We start from the raw sequence: 22,302 nt of genomic DNA, 5'->3' as shown, positions 1-22,302 counted from the left end.
TAATCTAGTTACTTGACAGTCAAGAACAATATGCTTCTTGCTAGTTGGTTGCGGATGAGGGGCATTATCATTCTAAAGAGTATTGGATGTGACGAATCAAATGTAGCTCTGTTTTTTATTTTACTTTTCGTCCTCAAACACATTGTCTAAAAGCCTCAAAACTTTCCTCTTGGTTCAAGGTGTCTTTTAAGTTTCCGGAGAATAGACTTTCTATAAAAGGCCTGTTCTTGAACTTCCATTACCTCAACATATTTTACTGGTGTAGGAGCCAAGTCAAGCCAGTTCAAAAGCTCTGTTCCGGGATTTGCAGTGGTATGTTACTTGCCAACTGTGGATGGTAAATGTACACGACAATCTAAAAACTGAATGAAACAGATTTTGATCAAAGACAATGATTTGACAAGCAATCCCAATTGAATTAGTCGTTCATTTTTAAAAACCAATGTAAAAGCAAGATAGATTTTAATCTCAGAAAACAATCCTCCGGCAAACACATTGGACATTATCTATAGTTGTGCCGCATTTGATTCATATATCCTTCATCTTACTAGTTTTGTTACACAAAATACCTACAGAGGTTATCCCAAGGGTGGAATTTGATGGGAATACAATTTTTTCTGGTCATGGTCGAGAGGGTGTGGTAATCCTTACTAATGACTTAAACAGACCCCGAGTTCAACTTTAAGGGATAGTTCATGCGAAGATGCCAATTCTGTCTTCATTTCCTCAACCTCTTGTCAAATCAAACATGTATGACTTTATTTCTTCTGCAGAAAACATGAAAGCAAATATTCTGAAGAATGTTGATAACCAAAAAATGGTGTTAACCATTGACTTGCATTGGTTTTGTGTCCTTGTAGAAATATAAGAATGAATGAATGTTTACCGCCGTTGTGCGGTTACCAAGATTTTTCGAAAAATGAGTTAGCCATTTCTCCATCTGTTCAGCCTTATTTCTGTCACAGTAAGAACTTTTTGCTTCCTTTCTTAAGATGAGCAGAAGTTTGTCACAACAAATTGCGCAACAAGACAAATCTGGTCAAAATGAATCAAGTTTTATTATACAGACATAGACACATAGGAAATATTTATATGCTGTAGGTTCAAGGAGTTCATATTTTGGTCATCCACACAAGGACAAGAGTAATAGGGTGCTTTTGGCAAGGCTGTTGAGCATGAGAGAGTTATGGGCACTCAGGGCTAATGCACTATGACTGTACTGTCAGAGCTACACTATCATACACTGTCTGGAGGCAAGCAAAACAGCACAACAAATGTCAAGCACGGTTAAAATAACCAGAGAAATAATCGTGTCTAGTGGAACCAGAGTGGCCGTGTTCGGAATAGTAATTCATTTGTCTGCTTATTTGGTTGATTTGAATTTGCATATTTTGCCAAAAGTATTTAAATTATGTTCATTGTAACTCCTATTTGTATATAAGGGAAAAAATAAATATTACCAAATCACTGTCATCATTTATTCACCTTCATGTCATTTAAAACCTGATTATGACTGATCTGTGAAACACAAAAGAAGACATTTTAAGAAATGTCTCAAATGGTTTTGTGCACACACCATTGAAGTCAATGGAGGGCCTTGCTGTTTTCAGTAACTTCTTTTGAAAGAAAGTCATAGAGGTTTGGAATAACATGAGGATGAGTAAATGATCAAATAATTTGTGTGTGAACTATCCTTTAAACATTTATAAAATATTTCCTTAATGCATTTGTACTTTGGAAATTAAATGCATGTAAATAATAAATCATTATTAGAAAGATATCTTGTGGTCTGTCCTGTAGCTTAACAGGTGGAACATGGCACTAACACCACCATAGAAGTGGGTTCAAATGCAAGTATTTTCAGGTTTAAACTAATATAGAAAAAAACATCATCAACATTTCATGTGAGAACAGACATAGCCTGCAGGTAAAGTGGGAATTAGGGCATATAAATGCTTGGGTGGGCATTGTTTAGACAGCCTGTCTAGAGACAAGAATAGCATCCATCTCCAAGTATTCAGCTGGCAGTATTTGTTGAACACAGTACACATTTCTCTTTTATATTTCCTTTTAATACAATGCCTTACTAAACATTTAAGGTAATGCCAGATTTCAGCTTTATATGGGTCTTCTTATAAGCCTTTTGCCCCTGTAACCCAGCACAGTAAAAAATAATTGCATATATTTATGGATTAAAGGGACGGTTTACTCAAATAATTTTCATTTACTCACACTCAGGTTGTTCCAAAACGGTATCAATTTCTATGTTCTGATGAACACAGAGAAATATATATGCATGTAACCAAACAGTTTTAGCCACAGTTTATACATTTCTTTGTTAAGCACAAAAGAAGATATTTTTAAGAATGTAGGAAAGCAAACAGTTTTGAGACATTTTTGACTACCATTGTCATTTTTCCTACTATGGTGGTCAATGGTGGCAAAGTATCAATGGTTACAAGCATCAGTCCAAAATATATTTTTCTGTGTTCATCAGAACCTAGATATTTATACAAATTTACAACAGGAATTGACAGGGTTTTGAGTGAACTGTCCCTTTAGCACAGTTGAAAATATTTGTTTGTGGTTGCTAACATCACTTACCTCAGGATTCCAGATCTTAATAAATCGTGCTGTAGTAAACCACATTTTCTTAGTCACAGAACGCAAACTGTAGGTTAAACTGGTTCGAATAATAGAACGTCATGAAATATTTTTAATAGCTCATGCCACTCAGCAAATTTGATCCTCTTAATCCAACAAGTTTGCTAACTTTGTGGAAAAAAACATTTTATTTTTGTGACATTTTACACAGACAAAACATTCAGAAGAATTACCAGAAATCTCCAAGACCTTTATTTACGTGAGGCTATGTGGAACTACAAATACTGATGAATGACTTTTATATCCCTGACACTTTCATACCTATACTTGGGTATTGAGTAAAAGACAGCATTATTGGTGTAGGTCTGAAACAGTATGACTTAAAGAGACAGTTCAACCCAAAATAAAAATTCTGTCGAATTCGAGTTGTTCCAAATCTGTATTGTTCTGATGAACACAGATAAAGATATTTGGAAGAATGCCCGTAGCCATACAGTTCTTGGCCACCGTCGACTACCACGGTGGTCAAAAGTGCCCTAGAACTGTTTGCATCCTACTGTACATTGTTCTTTTGTGTTAATCAAAATAAAGAAATGTATACAGATCATGAGGGTGTGTAAATGAAGACAGCATTTTATTAAACCGTTCCTTTAAATGTTAGGGCAAGTCAGTGTTTATATGTAATATTTTTTTGAGTGCCGACCCATCAGTGGTTCTGAGTCAAATTCAGACAGTTCCCATCAGCGCGGGTTTGTTGACTCTGGGCAGAAGGGCAGTAAAGTCCAGCACACGGGAACAGGGACATCTGAATTGTGCTGCTTCATCAGACACTTGCCAGTTGTTCAAGCAGGACCGAGGGGGATGGGATGTTTTTTTTTTAAGTTGTGGTTTTTGCAAAAAAAATTACAGTCACTGAGAAAGAAAAGCAACATTATTGTAAGAGCTGGTTCCAGATGACTAAAATTAGACATCAAAACCATAAAGCTGGTGAGTCTCCATGTTGTAATAAACACATTGTTAGACCCACAAGGTTTCTGTTTTAAATAGACATTAAGCCATTTCTAAACGGTTTGATTAGATTCAAGAGTAAATTTTTATAAATTGTCATTTCGTGCTTTTTGCTCCATTTTGAGTGTGTAAGACGTCATCTCTGGTCCGGATGAAAACAGCTCTCTTTTTTTCCTGAGATGCTCTTACGTAAAGTCTCTTTCGTTACGTAAAGCTTTTGCACAATCACGCTAATCGAATCATCTCCATGAGTGAGTTTGGACCTCGGTAGCAATCTGCTACATAACGTGGCTTCACAATCTCTTCCAGTCTGTGCTTCTCATCTGCCTGCTTGCTGCTTTTCTTTCTGTTTTCATTCACTGGTGTGGTCATGTGCTGTTGGAGAGCTATGAACACGGTCATTAAATGCTTAATTCCCTTCCCTGGGAAAAGAGGGTTTTCCCCATAACGCCGGGCTAATTAATCTGATCCAATTTAGCCTGTGTAAAGAGAAAAAATATAGCATAAGATGAGCAGAACAACATGGAACTCATAGTTAAAATGCATGCACCTGGTCTGAAGTTAACTTCCGGTTTGTGTTTGTTGATCGGTCTGCCTAGTGGCCATAACTAATTATATTTAATTTAATTTATATTAGTTTATAATCAAATTTCATTGTATAATAATTGTATTAAATCAACAATTTGTTAAATTCAATTTTTATGTTAATTTTATTAAATAATCAATTTGTTGAATCGGTTGTGTAACTTTGTCACATTTAAGGCCCTGTCCACACAAACACAGGTATTTTCAAAACCGCTGTTTTTTTCGTCTACACGCAAACGCAGTACTCGGTCACTAAAACCATATTTTTTAGAAACACAGGTTCAGTGTTGTCATGTAGACAGAGATTTGGAATGGATTTTGCTATCTGCTTTGTTTGATGTCAGATTCCAGGCTTCTGATTGGCCAACACGGCTTTATGGTTAGGGTTATATCGCCACCTGTTGGTTTTGAATGCTTTTGACAGGGCATTAGTTTGTTTTTGCATTTTCGTGTGGATGCAGGTTTTTTTTAAACGAAATTTATAAAACTCTGTTTATAAAAATACCTGTGTACGTGTGGACTTGGCCAAAGTTTAGCCACGTAATGGTTCTTCTAACCAAGCTAGACATACTTTTAACGTGCTAGCTAATGTAATTTACTTGCTATTTCTTTTGTTTGTTTTCAGAAATATGTGGATGTGTAATGTCAATTTAGTCAAAAGCGCACATTCGTAGTAACGTTTGTTTATGTTGTTGCTTTGAAACCGTCTATGACATTAGTTTGTTTGTTGCCAGCCAACACAATGTCACAGGAATTCTAGGTACTTATTCTTATTTGTACGTTATAGTACGATTTGCTTTCACGCTACTGACGGTTAGGTTTAGGAGTGTGGTCAGGGGAGGGGCTCCAGTATTGCTTTTTTCTAATAATCTTAAGTTTTTGTATGATTCACAATGTATGGATTCATAAAAATTAGCTTCCTCGTAGATAGTTACGAATTTCCGTGAAATCCAGCTGTCTCCACTCTAACAACAATCTAGTGGACATTTCACCAGGATGTGTAGGTGTGTAATATGGTTTTGTGCAGCAAAGCTCTCATATTTCTTCAGCACTTTGTTGGTTGTTTATAAAGCATACAAACTAAAAGGTAGGCATCCTGCATCCTGACCCATTTAAAGCCATTACGGCATTATAACATTGACCCTAATCACATTTCAGGAATGAAGACATTGTTCATAAGTTTCAGCTTAAAGGTGTGTGCAATTTTTTTGAGAATCTATTGACAGAAATGCAATAAAATGCGAGGTGTATAACGACTTTACATAGAGAAGCGTTTAGTGCTGCCAATGGATTAAAAAACATCTGATTATTCACACATTTATTCTGTGATTAATCACGATTAATCGCACATAACATTGATGTTTTTAAATATACATTTACATTCTAATAATGACACATTTAATCTCCAAATTAGAAACAACATATTTCTTTAACAGCATCATTTAATGAATGAAAGCCAACATTCTGATATTAGCAGCCTTTACCCCGTGACTGTCTACACCATATGGGACCGCTTTTGCATTGCATTTTGCCGCATCCCACAGCTAGAAGCTGTCTATCTAAACTGCATGTGTCAAAGCAACTGTTTCAAATCGCATGGCGTGGAGTGAGCCGTTGGTTTGTAGCAATAGATACTGCTAAATTTAATACACTGGACCTTTAAATTCAATGATACCTCTGAATAGCTTCCTATATTGGTGTTTTTCACCTTTCCTAAAACTTAAGGATCCGTATTAAAAAATTTTGTTTTCTGCATTAAATTTATAACCTTACGGCTGACTTTGATCACTTCGTGGAAAGCGATGAAGGATCTGATAGATGATCAGGGTGAGAGATCAAAAGCTCAGGTCTCAATCGCAGTTGTAGACAGACAGTTATAGTGGTGCCATGCTAAATGTCCTGTCTGACTGTCTTCCTATCAGATTAGAAGAACAGAGATGCTTTAAGAGAGAGGTCAAACACTATGTAAAGCCTTTATGGTCTATAAAAGCAACAGATACTGAACTTAATGAGTGTGCAAAGAGGTCATGAGAATGTTCATTGTGTATTTAGTCAGACCTGGGTCTGAAAGCATAGAAACCACTTCATTTGGGGTGTATATATATATATATATATATATATATATATGTAGTGACCCTTCCAAAGTATTTTGACTTTGCAAAATACATTTAATTGCATTAGACTTCAAAATACAAGCTGAACCTTTTCTCAGGACAAACTTTACCTTCCGGAGACATTTTAGGCTGTTGTATTGAACTTTTATCGGTACTCACTCCTGTTCACAAACTCACACATATAAACAAATACAATATTTCATAGAGCCTCAGGACAGAAATCTCAGCGAAATTTTAAAGGCAAATTCCAAGTCCAGGCTGAATGAAATTCCCATGTCATGTCGTGTTCTCTTGTCGGCTAACCATCCCCCTCCTTTTTTTCTTTCAAACTCTCTCCCTCTACCTCTCTCTCTTTCACTAGACCACCCTCTTTTTTTGATACTCGCTGCTCTCGGGAGCTCCATTCTGTGACGGCTGTGTCTGTCAGAATGCGATCACTTCTGCCTCCTGCTTGCTCTGTGTCACATTTCCAGCTTCCAGGGCACAATGTCCATCTGACATAAGTTAAAAGATCCAGTGCGTTAGTGCACACAGCGTTATGATTACCTTTTACCTTCAACCACTTTTTCGAGTACTTTTCTCATGCAAACTCTTTAGGAGAACAGATACATTTGCATTTTTCCTGTGCTTCTATTGAGTTCTTTGGACTTAACAGGATCAAACTAACTGGTTTTATGGTTTTAACCCAGATGAGCACGAGAAAGGACACAATACATTGGGTAAGTTTCTAATGATTGTCTTCACTGGATTAATATATAGATATTCAGAAAACATGTATTTTACTCATACATGTTTAATGTGTTGGTGTCTATGTGATGTTTTCATTGATATGAATGTGGATTATCAGTTCTGGATGATCATAATACATGGAGAATAGGAGAACTATTTGCTCCAAGCTATTTTATACTTAACTATGTTAATGTTTGTATTTAAAAGCACTTCACATGACAAGTGTTTATAATCATCAATATAGTATATACTCTTTAGTATGCTATGCCATGCATTATAATATCAGTAGATACGACTGGTAGTGTTTGAGGGTTTTCCAGAATCATTTAATGTAGATGTAATTGCATAGCACACTATTTTTCTGACTGCAGACCATTGATTTGGAAAATTTTGCCTTTTGGTGGTAACCATTACATTTATATAACATTTAGTACTTTGGCAGACACTTTTATCCAAAGCGACTTACAGAGAGTTCAGGGAGCAATAAAGCGATTTGACATACAGGGGTAATAATACAAAAGGTGCTAAAACCAAGTTACCAACAAAAGCTAGAACAATACCCGTTGAGAGAAAGAGACAGGGTTAGTTTTTTTCTCTTATTTGTCTTTCAAGTATTCACAGGGTTTTAAGTAGTTTTTTTATTATAAATGAACTTTATTATATTGCAGACATTAGGAATATAATGGTATTGTCAATAACTGTGATATTTAAAACTATGATTATCGATATTGCATTATTACCGTACATATACTAATATTGTAAACAATCCAGCACCAGTTTAAAGTTTTGCCTTAAATAAATAGTTCCCACAAAAATGAAATGTCTGTCATCATTTACTTGAAATTTCAAACCTGAATGGCTTTCTTTTACTACAAAAAAAGATGATATTTTGAAGAATGTTGGTATCCGTATAATGGGAGTACCCATTGACTTTACTGTATAAATATTGTCTGTCCATTTACCGGTTTTAAATGACAAGAAACCCCCAAAAATAATTAAGGATGAATTGACTGATGCTTATTCATTCATTTATTATTATTATTATTCAAAAAACACTTCAGTTGATATTGTGAAAATCTATCTAATTTTGTGAATTCTTTTAGCCAGAATAATTTTGTAGTAAAATAATAAAACTTATATTGTGACATCCCTAATAGACATATGATTTTGAATTGCATATAATTTGAACACATTATACATCCCATTATAAGATATCTTTGAATGAATTTAGAATGCAGTTGTTCTGAAATGTAATATCCTTATATATGCTGCCCTGCTAATGTGGGACCAGTTTCTCTTAGTCCTACCTCATATACACCGGTATGAATCAGTCTGAAATACAGGTCTCAGGTCAACAGCCTAAATTGACTCCATCATAGAGCATTGTTCAAGTTGAAAGGGAACACCTTTGCTCTCTGTGTTTAATGAAAGCTGTTGAATGACTCTCAGGGGTGCTGAGCTCTGTTTGAACAACAGCATGCTAGCGGGATTTCCTTTAACACTTCAGATTAGATTGATGTCTTTCCCTGCTCAGGAGGGCTGTCCAGGGTCAACGTCATCCATCAAACATAACCAGGCACCCACTGATGGCGGCATCAAAACCTCAGTGCTGTTCAGTTATTTGTAGACAGTCATTTAAAGAGTAATGTGCCCACAATAATCTGCAATCTTAGCTTTGCTGCCCCAAAAACATAGGTTATTTTCCTCTATATGTAGTCTACATAACAATTGGCATAGATATACTTCAATCCCTTTTTGTGTTTCCTAGAAGAAAGTAAGTCACATAAGGTTAAAATAACATAAGCGTGAGTAAATGATGACATAATTTGTATTTTGGGGTGAACTGTGCTTCTAAGGTTTTTCTTGTAAGCCAAAAACAGCTTAACATTACAGCACAAGGCCATATATACAGTACACACATTCCGGCAGAGATACCTCAGATTGTTCAGCATTATTCTCAAATCTAAATGCATCAGCTGTTTCCGCTGATAACAGGAGCTTCTCTGTGCCTTCCTTTTTCTGTTTTAAAGCATACAACCACCACCGTCAAATACACAAAGATCTCAATGTCTAGACCATCATTGAACCACACAACTAACTAGTCAATTGTGAAAGTGTGGAGTCCGTGTGGCCACTGACCTCATTACTAAACACTCTTTTCTCTTTTTTTCTGTCCTGCTGTCGCTTTCTCGAGGGTCCCTAATAGAAGGACCAGATGTTGGCAGAACTTCCTGCCACTAGTGCTTTCAGACAGCTGCTTTGTGTCAGCTCCTGTACCGGTGCCTGCTCTCAGAGCTTGGAAGGCAGTAATGGTGGCCCAGTGGCCCTGAACACACACTGAGGAGCATTGTTTAGGAACAGCCTCAGGACTAGCATGGGACACACAAGATTCACTCAGGTCTGAGGGAGTTGACAATGTAAGTTAGGTGGCCACCATTTATACTGCAGAGTTTATTCTGAATGGACATTTAAAAGAAAGACTTCTGTGTCACAGGGAAACTACGGGTCGTGATAATAACTCAATGGGGTGGTTTCCTCGACAGGGATTATTTTAAACCAGGACTAGGAATTAGTTAAACTAGGATATTTAAAAACACACTTTACAAAAAACATTACTGTGTGCATCTTGAGACAAAACCAAAAGTTGACTTAGTTTTTAATCATATTTGTGGATGTAACTAGAAACGGATAGTCCGAAACCTTTCCCCTTTTTGGTTGTCAGTGTGTGATGTAGTGTTTGGATTATCCTTTGACTCACGTCGTTGAACGTAATCTTGTGTGCATCTTGAGTAAAAATGTCATTGTTCCCTATGCGCCGGATGTGACTGAGCGGACTGGGGAAAAAACGCGGAAGTGATATTGAAGTGATTCATTGCATCATCCCAACCTCTGCCTTACAAATCTGATCTTTATTTATTCATTAAACAGTTTACTCAAAAATAAAATTGATGTCATCATTTTTCTCTTCTTTAGCCGAACACAATTGGAGTAATAAAATGAGGAAACTTTGTAATGCCGGCCACAGCATGTGAGTCAAATAATCTCAGTGCCGATGCCATTGATTCTGAGACACAAGAGAACCAATGAGATTTGCCGTTCAGATAAAGTCTAATACAACCTATTTGGTTAAATACGCTCAAAACATGAATCTTTTTTAATCACAAACGCATCATTTCACTTCAGAAGACATCTATTAACAACCTAAGGTGGATCACTTTTATGATGGACAAAAATGTGCTCACTACAAAGCTAGGAACAGCTAGGGTAATATTTATTATTACTTAAATTGTGTTCAGCTAAAGAAAGGCATGCACAAATAGGATGGCATGAGGGTCAGTAAATTATGGCATACATTTGATTTTTTGGGTGAATTATTGTATTATATATTGAATTATTATATTCAACTACATCTTTTAAGAAGCTCTGTACATTTCTACAGTTGTTTATTATGCTCAGTTTCCTCTATTGCAGTTTGCCAAACTCAATTTTCATATCTTTCCTGTTGACTTGTAGGCTACAGTCACTAAGCAATGTCGTACCACAAAGTAGAAAAAGGCCTCAGTCAGTATGAATTAACATCAGAGGTGCTTAGGAACTTGGCAGGAGGCATGTGGTAATTTATTTTTCCCAGTACAAATTAAACTCTTTTTGCTCAGAATTACAAGGATTTACCTATATATTGTATGAAATGTGTTTTGTGTGGCACTACGAGCAGTCTGGCAAGCTTTCAGAATATACTAGCATTGCCAAGGGCTGCAGAGCTAAGCGATTAAAAATAAGAGAACAAGTGGCCATGGTTAAAAACAAATTGCAACTAACAAACTCAAACAATGGACCGTTGTGTCCTCTGTTTTGGGGTTTACGTCATTTAAAAAAAACCTGCCACAAAACTGCAATGTTCCTATTCAAGTAATTGTATAAATATGTCCCTCTTTTGAGAATGCAAAGATATACTTAGTATATTACACTTACTATGTACAAAAGCAGCTTTTTTGCCTAAAATAAGAATGCAGGTCATTTTTCTGATGTTAATAACACTGAATTTTTGGCCAGTGATTAAGCAGTAAAAACGACTACCACTGAACTAGCCAGGTGTATAGTTGCCGACAGTAGGCCATAACCATTTCAATTGAAGTGCTGAATCGTTTCTAACACAAACCCGTCATGTGCTGCCTTGGTAGCACAAGAGACTGACACCGTGTCTACACCGTATTTAGCGCGATGCGACGCAACAAAAGACAATAGAGCGCATTAGAACCCTTTAAATTTTGTCCACACTGTTGCGATGCGACGCAACAATCGCGTTACAACAAGCGTCCGGTGTTGTCGGTCGCGTCCGGTGTAGACACTGTGTGAGCTATGTCTCTGCACGCATTCAGTTAGCCTGATTCACCACAGTTAGACAACCATGCAGAAAATTCCGTTTGCAATCGTGCCGTGTCGCACAATTTTCTATTAATCTGTGATTCATGTATTTACAGACTGCTATACATACATTTTAAAGGTGGAATTCTGTGACAAGAAAGGCGGACTTAAAGGCGGGGTGTCCGATTTCTGAATTACGCTTGTTTAGACAAAGTCGGGCCGAGTACCAAAACAACCTTGTAGCCAATCAGCATTAAGGTGCACAGTGCGTAGTACGGACATTAGTCGAGCGCTGACGAAAGCAAAAGATGGGGGTAGGGGTTTGTTTTGGTGATTTGAACATCAACAACGGCTAAGAGAAATCGGACACGCCAACTAAAACCTATTGTTTCATTGATGGGTTGCATGTTCCAGGCCACATAAATTTACTTTAAGTGTCAGCCCTTTGGCCAAATTTATTCTAGGTAAATCAATATGAAGTTAGCATTATCAACTCAAGTTCCAATGTTACAGTCAAAACATCTTTCAATTTATGACTTACGTAAGTTAAATGAAATAAAACTGAGGTTTGGTAAACACTTAATAAACATGCCTCTCAGTCAGATCAGATGTTCAAAGAGGAAACTGTGTACCATGTGTACTACAATGGCTAGATGACGGTCAGTATGTTAGCCTGTTTATCCCGTAGGGTTTTTCTTTCTGTGTGTCTGTGTGCATGTAAATCAATCTGTATTTGTGTGATCTGTCAGTAAGGGCACATTCTGGCCCCTGGCTTGCTTACGTGTAAAGCTACGCTGTGTTCTCAGAAACAAAGGCTTCGTGAAGGACAGTGGACTTATATGAACCTTGCTATTGCATTCATATTTCAATGGGAATATATTGTATTTGGTAGACACAAGCATCACGGTTTCTGTTGGTTTTACTGCAAAAGGGTTTAAAAAGACTAGGCCGCATCTAACAACACCATGGCATCCACATCAACACCCTGACATTGTAGCAATGGCTTTTCACTCAGCAAAGCACCCCTCATCTATTTAACTTAGTTGAGCTATTTCTATACATACATTTATGAGGTTGTCACAGGCTCGTGAGACACTACATACACATACTTAATGTTCTTTCCGTTGAAATCGTGTAGTAAATTACTTCCAATTGAAGGGAAATTCAAGCGGAGATGATTCTGTCAAAATGAAGATGATAGGTTGTCGTCATATACAATAGCCCCTTGTTAAAGATTTCTGCCCGAGTTACTTTATGTACATATGTGGGTCACCCATTCCATGAAAAACTACCCACAAACCCTAATTTTAGAGAAACATTCACAGCAGAAGATTCTACTGGGAACTCTTTGCCAGTCAACTGCAGCCAAGGTACACAGGCTCATGCAAACATACTGTAGAACACAGACTTTCACATCCCATGGGGACATACCTCAAGCATAGCCTTCAATTTAAGTGCAGAGAAATGGCAATACTCTAATAAAAGACGAAAAGTTCACGACGCCTGCCTTAAATTAATATACATTATTTTTGTTTTGATTTTCAGCACCATCCTAAGCATCTGGGTTTCTTTTCTTACATGCTGGTTGTGATTTTAAGCGGGTCAGGGCAAACGTTGCAAAAACGGTGAGAAATGGCAACATCCTTCAACATTGCTTTGATTTTCATACCAATATACTTCTCACCATGAAAATAAAGGGTTAGATGTGGCTTTACAAAACCGCTCTAAAAAGTTATTTTAAAGTAACAGTAACAGTGCGTCCGTGTGTCTTCTTGTCAAAACAACATAGAAATGAGTTACCATCTGTGTGGGGTTACAAAGAGTTACTAAAGTACATTCAGATCATCCAGTTCCATTGTTCTGCTTCACTGAGCTAACCGAGGCTGAGTTGGAGAGAGCCGAGGCTGGCCCTGCATTCTGCAACCTAATATTAGAAGAGAAAAAAGTGAGAGAGAAAGGAAAAGGAGAAAAAAGGATAGCATTAAGGTTGGCAAATGAATCTACCCCAAGTCATGTTTTGTGATTATAATGAGGGTGAGGCGGTGTGGCACAGGCCAATGAGAGTCAAACAAATCATGACCATAAAGGACTTGAGGCCCTAATATGAAATATTTTGGTAAATATGTTTTTAGTTCTGTGTCAGGGGTAAGTTAGCATGTTTCAATGACTTGCTAGTATTGTTGCTATTAGTTCACAACTGGTAACTTCAACTCAAACTATATGCCACTGTTAGCTGACATAACTAAAGTTTTCAGTCTGGAAAAACTGAACAAAAGTTCTTTGACTTTCTTTAAAGGTAGTTTTTTTTGCAAATGACAGTTAAATCTGTAGATTATACAGAGCAGAGTAATATGTGTGTGTATGGTTATGTTAACAGACATCAAACATCTTGAGAAGTCACATACTAGCTTTCCTAATTTTTCTTTATGAGGTGGGAGGAGATTGTTAAGTTGGTTATGTGGTTTAAAGCAGCCCTGGATGAGACAAAAATTGCACAAAACCAAAAACAGTCATTGGTGAGAATTCAGCTTTTTGACTGATAAAATTATCACTCACTCATTTGCTCTGTATATACATATTATGCTCATTTTTACTTTTTTAACTGGAAGTTAGAGTGGGACACATTGAAGAGCGGATACCTTTCAAATTAACACATAGGCTATAGCTACATCACAGCCATGAACCATGATTTGCAAGTGGGTTGCAGATGGTTAGGGCGAGGGGCATTCTCATTCAAGAGAGCATCTGATTAGCCAAAAACTATGTAGTGCAAGATGAGTCATCAACATTTTTTATCGGATTTCAAGAAAGACTAGATGTATAATTTCAAACAAGTCTCACGGCAGTTTGTGGCATAGGTACGAAATCTTGGATCTATTGATTCATGTTCATAAACACGAATTTCCCAATTTTTCGTGTCACTCAGCACGCCTTTCAATACAAAGACCACGTGTGTATAAACATTTACTGTATATATTTATAACCTGATATAGAAGGAAGTCGTACATATTCTCGGAGGTGGCTAACCAAAGATTACCCCACCCCAAACACTAAATTCACTTCCGCAAAGGCAAACTTGACTAAAACGCACAAGTTTTACCAGGTGGAAAACCAACGATAAAGGGCCACCCTCACCCCGCCCCTAAACCTACAGCATATGGCAAAGTCAAAACCATAATAAAACGAATGAAATTGCAGAAATTTACTCAAATTAGCCACCTCGTAAAATAGGTACGAACTCATATCAGATTGCGTTGATATATATGAAAGATACCGCGGATTAAAATACGTTAGACTAAAAGAAAGGGAAACTTTGTGTCTATAGACACAAATCAACAGATTACATTTAATGAGAATGTAACAAATTTGTGTGAGACTATGTGGATCATAGAGATTTGTTTTACAGGGTTAAAAGTGACCTGACCTGCTGAATTATAATTATTATTTGCACTCTTTGTAATATCTGTGGTTTTTTTTGTCATTATCTTTGCTTCTCTAAATATTATTCAACCAAAGCTTTTGTCATTCCTTGCGATCAGAAACAGCTGTTGGGAAACTCTGTATAGTCCTCTATTTTAAACATTTCCTCTAAAAATAGATGAATCTCTATCAATAAAAAAGCAATAATTAAGTCTGACTACCCCGTTGTGGTTTTATTTCTCAGATGGATCTCTTGAGTTCACAGTAAACAGAGACTCTTGTGAGAAGATATTTTTAAAGGCAACCTAATGAGGTAAGGACCGTTTAAAGCCCTCTCCGATATTAAGGGATTTAAGCGATCTTGCGCTTGTAACTCGGTTTGTTTTCCAAACCTGTGACAAAATAAGAATGTAATGTTTTTTCACAAGATGGGCACAAGTTTAAATGGCCTGTTTCTGTTTATTATGATTCCTACGGAATCCCATTAGGGTGATGGGGTGGTAAAAATATGGAAGAGCTAAATATTTTTAAAGCTTTTGCGTTATCTCGCAAAACTTTTGCATAACCTGAGAAACATTGTGTTCTCTCTCAAAGACATTTGCGTTATCTCGCACAACTTTTTGTCTCTCGCAAACATGGCTGCATTATCTCACAAAACATTCTGAGGGTTTGAGACTAGTTCTGTACATAAACATTCTGAGCTAAACGTTCTTATAACACAAATGACACCTCATTCTATGTAACGTAAACAATGATCTACAATTTACTTTCCACAAACCGAGCCTTGTATTGACAGAGCCGATCCTCCCCATACGCAGAATACACAGGTTGTGTAGGGCCCCCTTGAGTACTGAATCCAAAACTCTGTTGTCCTACGCTATTTTTTTATAACTAACGGATTCAACTTTACAGGAATCATTTGGAAATTTCCTTTCTAATACTCGATTAATTAAATTACTTTGACATACTCAGTCTTGGACATTGTGTAGTGCGCAGCAGGTGATGACATGCGCTTTGATGCATTTTCAAACTTAGGTGTTCTAGCTGTCAGTTTAATGATTTTTGTCTTTCCGTTTTTATTCATTGAAGTGTGTAAATTAATTTATTATTTTTACTTCTTACAGTTTACACTTATGCTTATCTAAATGTAACTACGACTAGGGCCCCCACAAAGGTTTGCTTAGGGCCCCCATACGTCTAGGATCGGCAAGACCGAAGGGATCTTCTGCAAAGTGCAAAACTTGAAGATTATTAGGCTACTAAAAATAATCATTAACTTAAGTGCTACATACTGTAGTATAACTAAAACCAGTTTAAATTCAGCAGGAGAGCATTAATGTGTAAACTGAATTTTGTCACACTACAGTGTGTAAAATTGAAGTTATAAATGACTTTCTTGTACTAACAAAATCTGTAAGGTTAAAAATAGACACACCCTATTACTTTTCATAACGTCATGCTTTTCCTCACACCTCAATAACATTTACTCACACCTTGAGGAAATTAAGTTCTTAACCACTTGCACAAGGCACCTGTTTATCCATCGTCCTGTCTGTTTGTTCTTGAGAAACTGACGCCCATGGCACAGGAAAATGCCTGGCCAGCTAAAAGCGACCCAGTTGGTCAACAATGCGTTTCTGCTGCTGGCGTCCTTGTGGGATGTCCCGTTGACATTAACTGATTTAACCCTGACTACTAATATTAATGGCAACAGTTGTCCACCCATTATTGTCTTAACACAAATATCATGTTATAGTTGGGAAACAGGTGCTCAAATTCCTACTAGAACTAGAGCGATACTTTTAAAACAAACATATAATTTGTTTTGGATTTGTGGCCCCGAGCAATACACAAAAGATCCTGCTTAACTTCTCCAACAGGGGAAGAAATAATTTCAGAGTTACTTGTTTGCTTGACTTCTATTTATGAAGACAAATGAAAGAGTATCGGCTTATGCCAGCTTTGAAGCTCAGATTCGGGCTTAGTTTGGCTTGGTGTCTGATTAAAGCCAGTCTCCGTTGGTCAGGTCCCTGAAATACTACAGACTGCTGGCTTCAATAAAGCCCTGCCACAATGAACTGCTGCTTTCCTCTCTTGATTGCGGTACAGAATGGCAGATCTGTTTGGAGCGTGGCTCTGTAAAACCAAAAATGTGGTGAAAATATGGGAAAATAAGAAGTTAGTTAAAGTATGAAAACAAGTCAAGATCGTATTTATCATTTTGCAGTTAGAACTTCTCTAACCTCACTGTTTGTGTTTCTTTATCTTGCTTGTCAATGCAAACACAAAAACAATAAACGCCTTATTAACACCTTTAGTCATTACAATAAATAGCAATGTGGCTTGGATTCTAATTGTTTTATCTGCGGTCACAGTGTCTTTATAAGGCGTTGTCAGTGTAAAGTAATAAACCTTTAATGCTTAATTCACCTTGATTAGAGTTGATTGATGTAATCAACCCTTTTGGCGTTTATGATTCATTTACAATCTGCTTTTAACTTTGTAATGATATAAAAAAAGAGTGTAGATCTTTTCAATAACATTGACCGTACATGACGCATGAGATTTCGTGGGAAAGGAGGGAACAGTCTGGGAAAAGCCCAGTTTTAAAAAACATGTTCAGCTTCAAAATATAAACCACAACAATATTTACCAATTTAAAAATAGTAAAGTGCAGATAAGACAACAAAGTTTGATGTTGTGTATTTCAGAAACCTTAAAAGCTTCTCTTTAGTCGCTGTGGTTTTTAGTGATCTGCCTCTCCCTGACATCCAACCAGTTTCAACACACGTTATTGTTTTTGGTTTTTGCGTCTGGTAAGGGAGGTTTTGGTCGTAACAAATCGCTGTGGTTGGCTGGAGGAGTGCGTCTACTGAAAAAGCACTCATAGTGATACTGTGTGATGTATAATCTCTGACATTAATACAGATGGGGAAAGGATATTTTGCTACTGATGGTCTTATCATTGCTCTGAGGGGGCAGCTCCGTTATATACATCATTATGACTCATAATCTACAGTAGTTATTTTTTTCTTGGGAAGATTGTAATGCGTTTTCTTTTTCTTCTCCTTTTTTCTTTTCTCAAGATCTGCTTTCTTAAATGGAATGCAATGGATACAACATTCAGGTAAGAAAAACCTTTGACCTAAAATAGAGCTTTCTCATGTTTTATGGGTTAATTGAACCACTGAACCACAATCAGAAATCCGAAAAACTATAAAGTTCGAATATAATTGTAAAGTTTTGTTTACCAACAAATCATATAATTCATCTCAGACCTAAGCACTATAGTTCTCATTTGCAGTAATTTATGTGCTATATTTTTTGTGAGGGAGTACAGACATTACCACTTACTAGATTGTTTATGAGATTGCTGTGGGGTACTATTTACCTGAATATACTGTTTAAACATTGAAATTATGGGAAAGAGCCCAGGGGAGAAACATAATTAAAAGGCAGTATTGAAGCAGAATGAAAAGCTTTAATCTAAAACATACATGACAGTTGAATGAGCTTTGGAGTGCTAGGTAACTGTTTTTCAGGTTACTTAGACTCAAAGAGCAGCCTGTCTTTGTGAGACAGGACCAGAGACTCTGCATTCCATTACACCCACGTGAACCACTGGATCTGGGTCCCGTTTCTACCTTCAGCCTAAACTACTACTTCTGTTCAACCACAAAGAACAATGACTTTGTGTTGACCGCCTTTATTTTGTTATTTTTCTATTTCTTCCTCTTGGGATGAAAATGAAACACATGCCAATAAATCATGGCATTTTAGCAGTAAATGTATGGGTATAAATTCACATATGACTAAATGTGGTATATGTGGGTATTGAGAGATTGTCAGGGGAATTATAGTAATCTCTACATAATTCTGTATGAAAGATTATAATTTCTGTTATGATTGTCTCAACTTCTGTCATCGATCTTGTTAGTGAATATAATGTATACAGTGGAGGTACATTTCTGTTCTTTGTTGATCTTGTGTGACAGTTTAACGAAGAGAAATTTAACTTTAGATTGTTACCCTGTCTGTGGTTGTAAGGTATTATCATTCTGCTTCTTCTAAAATTTCCAGACTGTTTGATTGTGTCTGTGAAAATACTTTTCTCTGCACTGTCGATGCTACACAGTTCATGTTGGGAGAAATCCCAGTCTTTATAAGCAATGGTTCTACACATCTCTCTATAGTGATTAAAAAAATAAAGGTGAGTTCAGACCGGTTTTGATTTGTATCTTATTGTCTCTTTCACTTTCTTTTAGTACTAAGGCAGTAATAAGTGACCTATAGAGCACATATAGATGAAATGGGTACACCTTTCCTCGAAAGGCAAGCCACAACTGAGGAGATGGCTTTAGTGAGCAATGCACTGGCTGCTTACTCCTTTATAGCAGGTAATAACATGTTTGATACCTACTACTACTACTCAACTTTTTGGCTATACTAACCACTCTTGTACTACCATATTTTCAAAATATTCTTCTAGTCCCTCTAAAATTATATTCCCTTTTCTACTACCCCACTACCTGCTACCGAAATCATACCCTACCACCCCTCTATGGAGTACAATTTTACTAGCCTGGTAGCCAACTACTTTTTAAAGAAACGTATAAACCATATAATGTATTATCTCAATAGTAAATTCTCGCCTTAAAAGCAATAGTGCACCCAAAAATGAAAATGATCCCATTTTATTCTATATGTATGTAAAGGCTCCTTGCGTAGAAAAATCGATGTCTTAAAACTTGAAAAGTGTCAATAATGTCAATAAGTGGTCCTGCATAAAACAAAGTCATAAAGTGCACAGGAAACTTACAATGCAGCAAAAACGCATATCAGTGCCAGAAAGTGTAGGCCTGCTTGTCGAACATCACATCACCAAACAGAAAAACTGTGACATCAGCCCTTTGGGAGAAAGCGTAAACAGCATTTTGAATTAACACCGAAATATAGATTTGTGAGGTACCTAGCTAGTTGTATTAAAATGTTAATGAGAAGAAGAAATAGTCTATTATATCAATTTCCATATGAAGCGTTTATATGCAAGCTTATTTTTTATAAAATGTTATCATATTTTTTTGTGTGGTCTATTGTGTGAGTTAGCTGTATTTTTAAGCTATTATTACTTAATCTTAACAACATAACCTATGCAGTTTGTTTGATGAATCCACGATACAAAAAACATGATTCCCGAACATGTTTAATAACGGAGTTATGTTTTTGAAAATGCACTTTGTGTGTATGTATATATATATATATATATATATATATATATATATATATATATATATATATATATATATATATATATATATATATATATACTTACTGGGTTCGTGTTTAGTGTATTTTCCTAAAAGCATTTTGAGTGAAAACAGCTCTAGCCTACATGTACCGCGCGCATACAACAGAGCTGAAGCAGATGCGATGAGAGGAACTTCCGGTGCATAAGACGTTCGGCAAAAAGACAGCACATCTAACTTTAAATAGCCTATCTTTGGTAACATCATCACATCACGTGACAGCGGTTCCCTTAAGTTACTTAAAGAAAGAATTGAATACTAACTCTCTGTTTTTCTACAGATCACCCTGAACGGGCGGCACTGTACTTTGTGTGCGGGGTGTGTTTGGGACTGGTTCTCACTCTTATAGCGTTAGTGGTGCAGATTTCCTGTAGAACTGACTGCAGAACACAACGAGCGTCCGATAAAACGGGAAAACCCGCCGAGAGCACCAGCGATACAAGCGACAGCGACTCGGACTGGGACAATAACTCCGATCTGTCAGCACGGCGACACCGGCGTTTCGAACGGACGCTGGGTAACGTGTTTACGTCAGCCGAAGAGCTGGAGCGAGCGCAACGATTGGAGGAACGAGAGAGAATCATACGCGAGATCTGGATGAACGGACAACCGGATATGCCCGGCACGCGCAGTCTGAACCGCTACTATTGAAGCCTCTTGTCTGGGGACGTATTCTGGCGGTAACATTGGTGCAGTTTTTCAATGAAGATTCATCATGAAATAATACAAGTAACAGAAATATATATATATATATGCTTAAGCTTTCGTTAGGCTTGACTTGAAATACTTTATTTTTTATTGGAAGACAATTTTGGATACTGTGTGCATTTAAGTGCATTTGACAAAGCGCCTAACTTTAAAGTCTTATCTTTTAGTCTTATCTTTTGGTTGTTGTTTAAGCTAAATGTGAAATATTGCAACCTCTTATAACACAAAAGCTTAGTTTTGGTGCACTGGGTCATTACATTTTCTTTTCATAATTTGAAAACTAACCAACCAAAATTATGGTTTGTGCCTTTTTTGGAACAATTCAAAACCGTCTTCTTTGAGGAAAGAAAACAGTCACCTCTATTTATAACATATATGTATAGTTTATATTATTTTTTCATGTGGTGCTAATCATCTATAGGAAAATCCAGGAAAACCTCAATTAGGCAATCGATTGTCCAACAATGGCACAGGAAAGGCACATTCCACCTTTATTTAGTGTCAACAAGAATACATCCACCCTCTAATTGATGTTATATCATAAGTTATACAAAACTATTCTCTGGATATAAATACATGAACCTAAACTTGGATCTGGCTACCTTTATCATAACATTGGAATGTATTTGTGTTGTATAAGAAAAAAATGGCCTGATGTTTGTTGGTGGGTCCACTCTTGCTATAAGGAAATAAAACCAAAGCTTTAACAATACTCATACTACATTCTTAAATAGTCTTGCCTAAAGCACAAAATCTCCCAGGTTTTTAACTTATGTTGTGCATGGTCATTCCACATTTTTTCCACATTTCTAGCTTTGGCAGATGTGTTTATCGTATTGTAAAACTGACATCTGTTATTTATCCACTGAAAATGATAATAGTTTGAATGTGTTTTAATGATCCTATCAGCCACATCATTAAAACCACATAGATCAGTAGGCCCCCCTTGCTCTGCCAGAACACCTCTGACTTTAGTAAAAGGTTAATTACTCATGTTTTTAATTTTGTTTTTAAATTAAAAAAGTACTTGATTTTTTTATGTACTTATATTAAAAATAAAAAGTACTGATGATCTACACGTTTATTTATATAATAAAAAATAAAAGTTGTTTCCACCAATTTGCATCAGGTGTGAACATATGGGTCCCTCTTGCAAGTATGACTGGCACCTGTATAGAGATTAATGTATAATTACTGTATGCCATTCGGTGTAACATTTAGCTAGCAATAGGTTGTGGTTTTTATTTCTAGGGGTCACCAATACCAACAAAAATGTACAAATATGCATTCATTGAAATTCCTTTGAATGAATGTGAAATCCATAAAATGTCAAATAAATGGTGCCAATCTCATTCAAAAGTTTTACTAAATGTAAATATAGATCTAAACTGAGGATCTTTTTTTGTTAATTCATAGCACACAAAACGAACGATTGAAAAATTTTACAAAATACAAAACTAAAT

General features: G+C 36.6%; 1 protein-coding gene across 3 annotated transcripts; it reads left to right on the top strand.

The window, feature by feature from the left end:
* The first annotated feature begins 6,712 nt into the window (after window positions 1-6,712).
* On the top strand, window positions 6,713-22,190 carry eva1ab (eva-1 homolog A, regulator of programmed cell death b). Of its 3 annotated transcripts, XM_079458208.1 has the most exons (5): window positions 6,713-7,030; window positions 15,070-15,138; window positions 17,912-17,952; window positions 19,091-19,222; window positions 20,412-21,956. In XM_079458208.1, the coding sequence occupies exons 4-5, from the start codon at window positions 19,135-19,137 to the stop codon at window positions 20,780-20,782; spliced, it is 459 nt and encodes a 152-aa protein (XP_079314334.1). In that variant the 5' UTR covers window positions 6,713-7,030; window positions 15,070-15,138; window positions 17,912-17,952; window positions 19,091-19,134; the 3' UTR covers window positions 20,783-21,956. The 3 variants fall into 3 exon arrangements, with proteins under 3 accessions (XP_079314334.1, XP_079314332.1, XP_079314333.1); XM_079458206.1 differs by lacking the exon at window positions 15,070-15,138 and having other exon boundaries at window positions 6,714-7,030; window positions 20,412-22,190; XM_079458207.1 differs by lacking the exons at window positions 6,713-7,030; window positions 15,070-15,138 and having other exon boundaries at window positions 17,712-17,952.
* The last annotated feature ends 112 nt before the right edge of the window (window positions 22,191-22,302 follow it).

The sequence above is a fragment of the Barbatula barbatula genome (assembly GCF_947034865.1).
Source record: "Barbatula barbatula genome assembly, chromosome: 6".
In the NCBI taxonomy this organism is placed as follows: Eukaryota; Metazoa; Chordata; class Actinopteri; order Cypriniformes; family Nemacheilidae; genus Barbatula; species Barbatula barbatula.
Note: the sequence above shows the minus strand (reverse complement) of the source record. Positions and strands in the feature narration are given on the sequence as shown.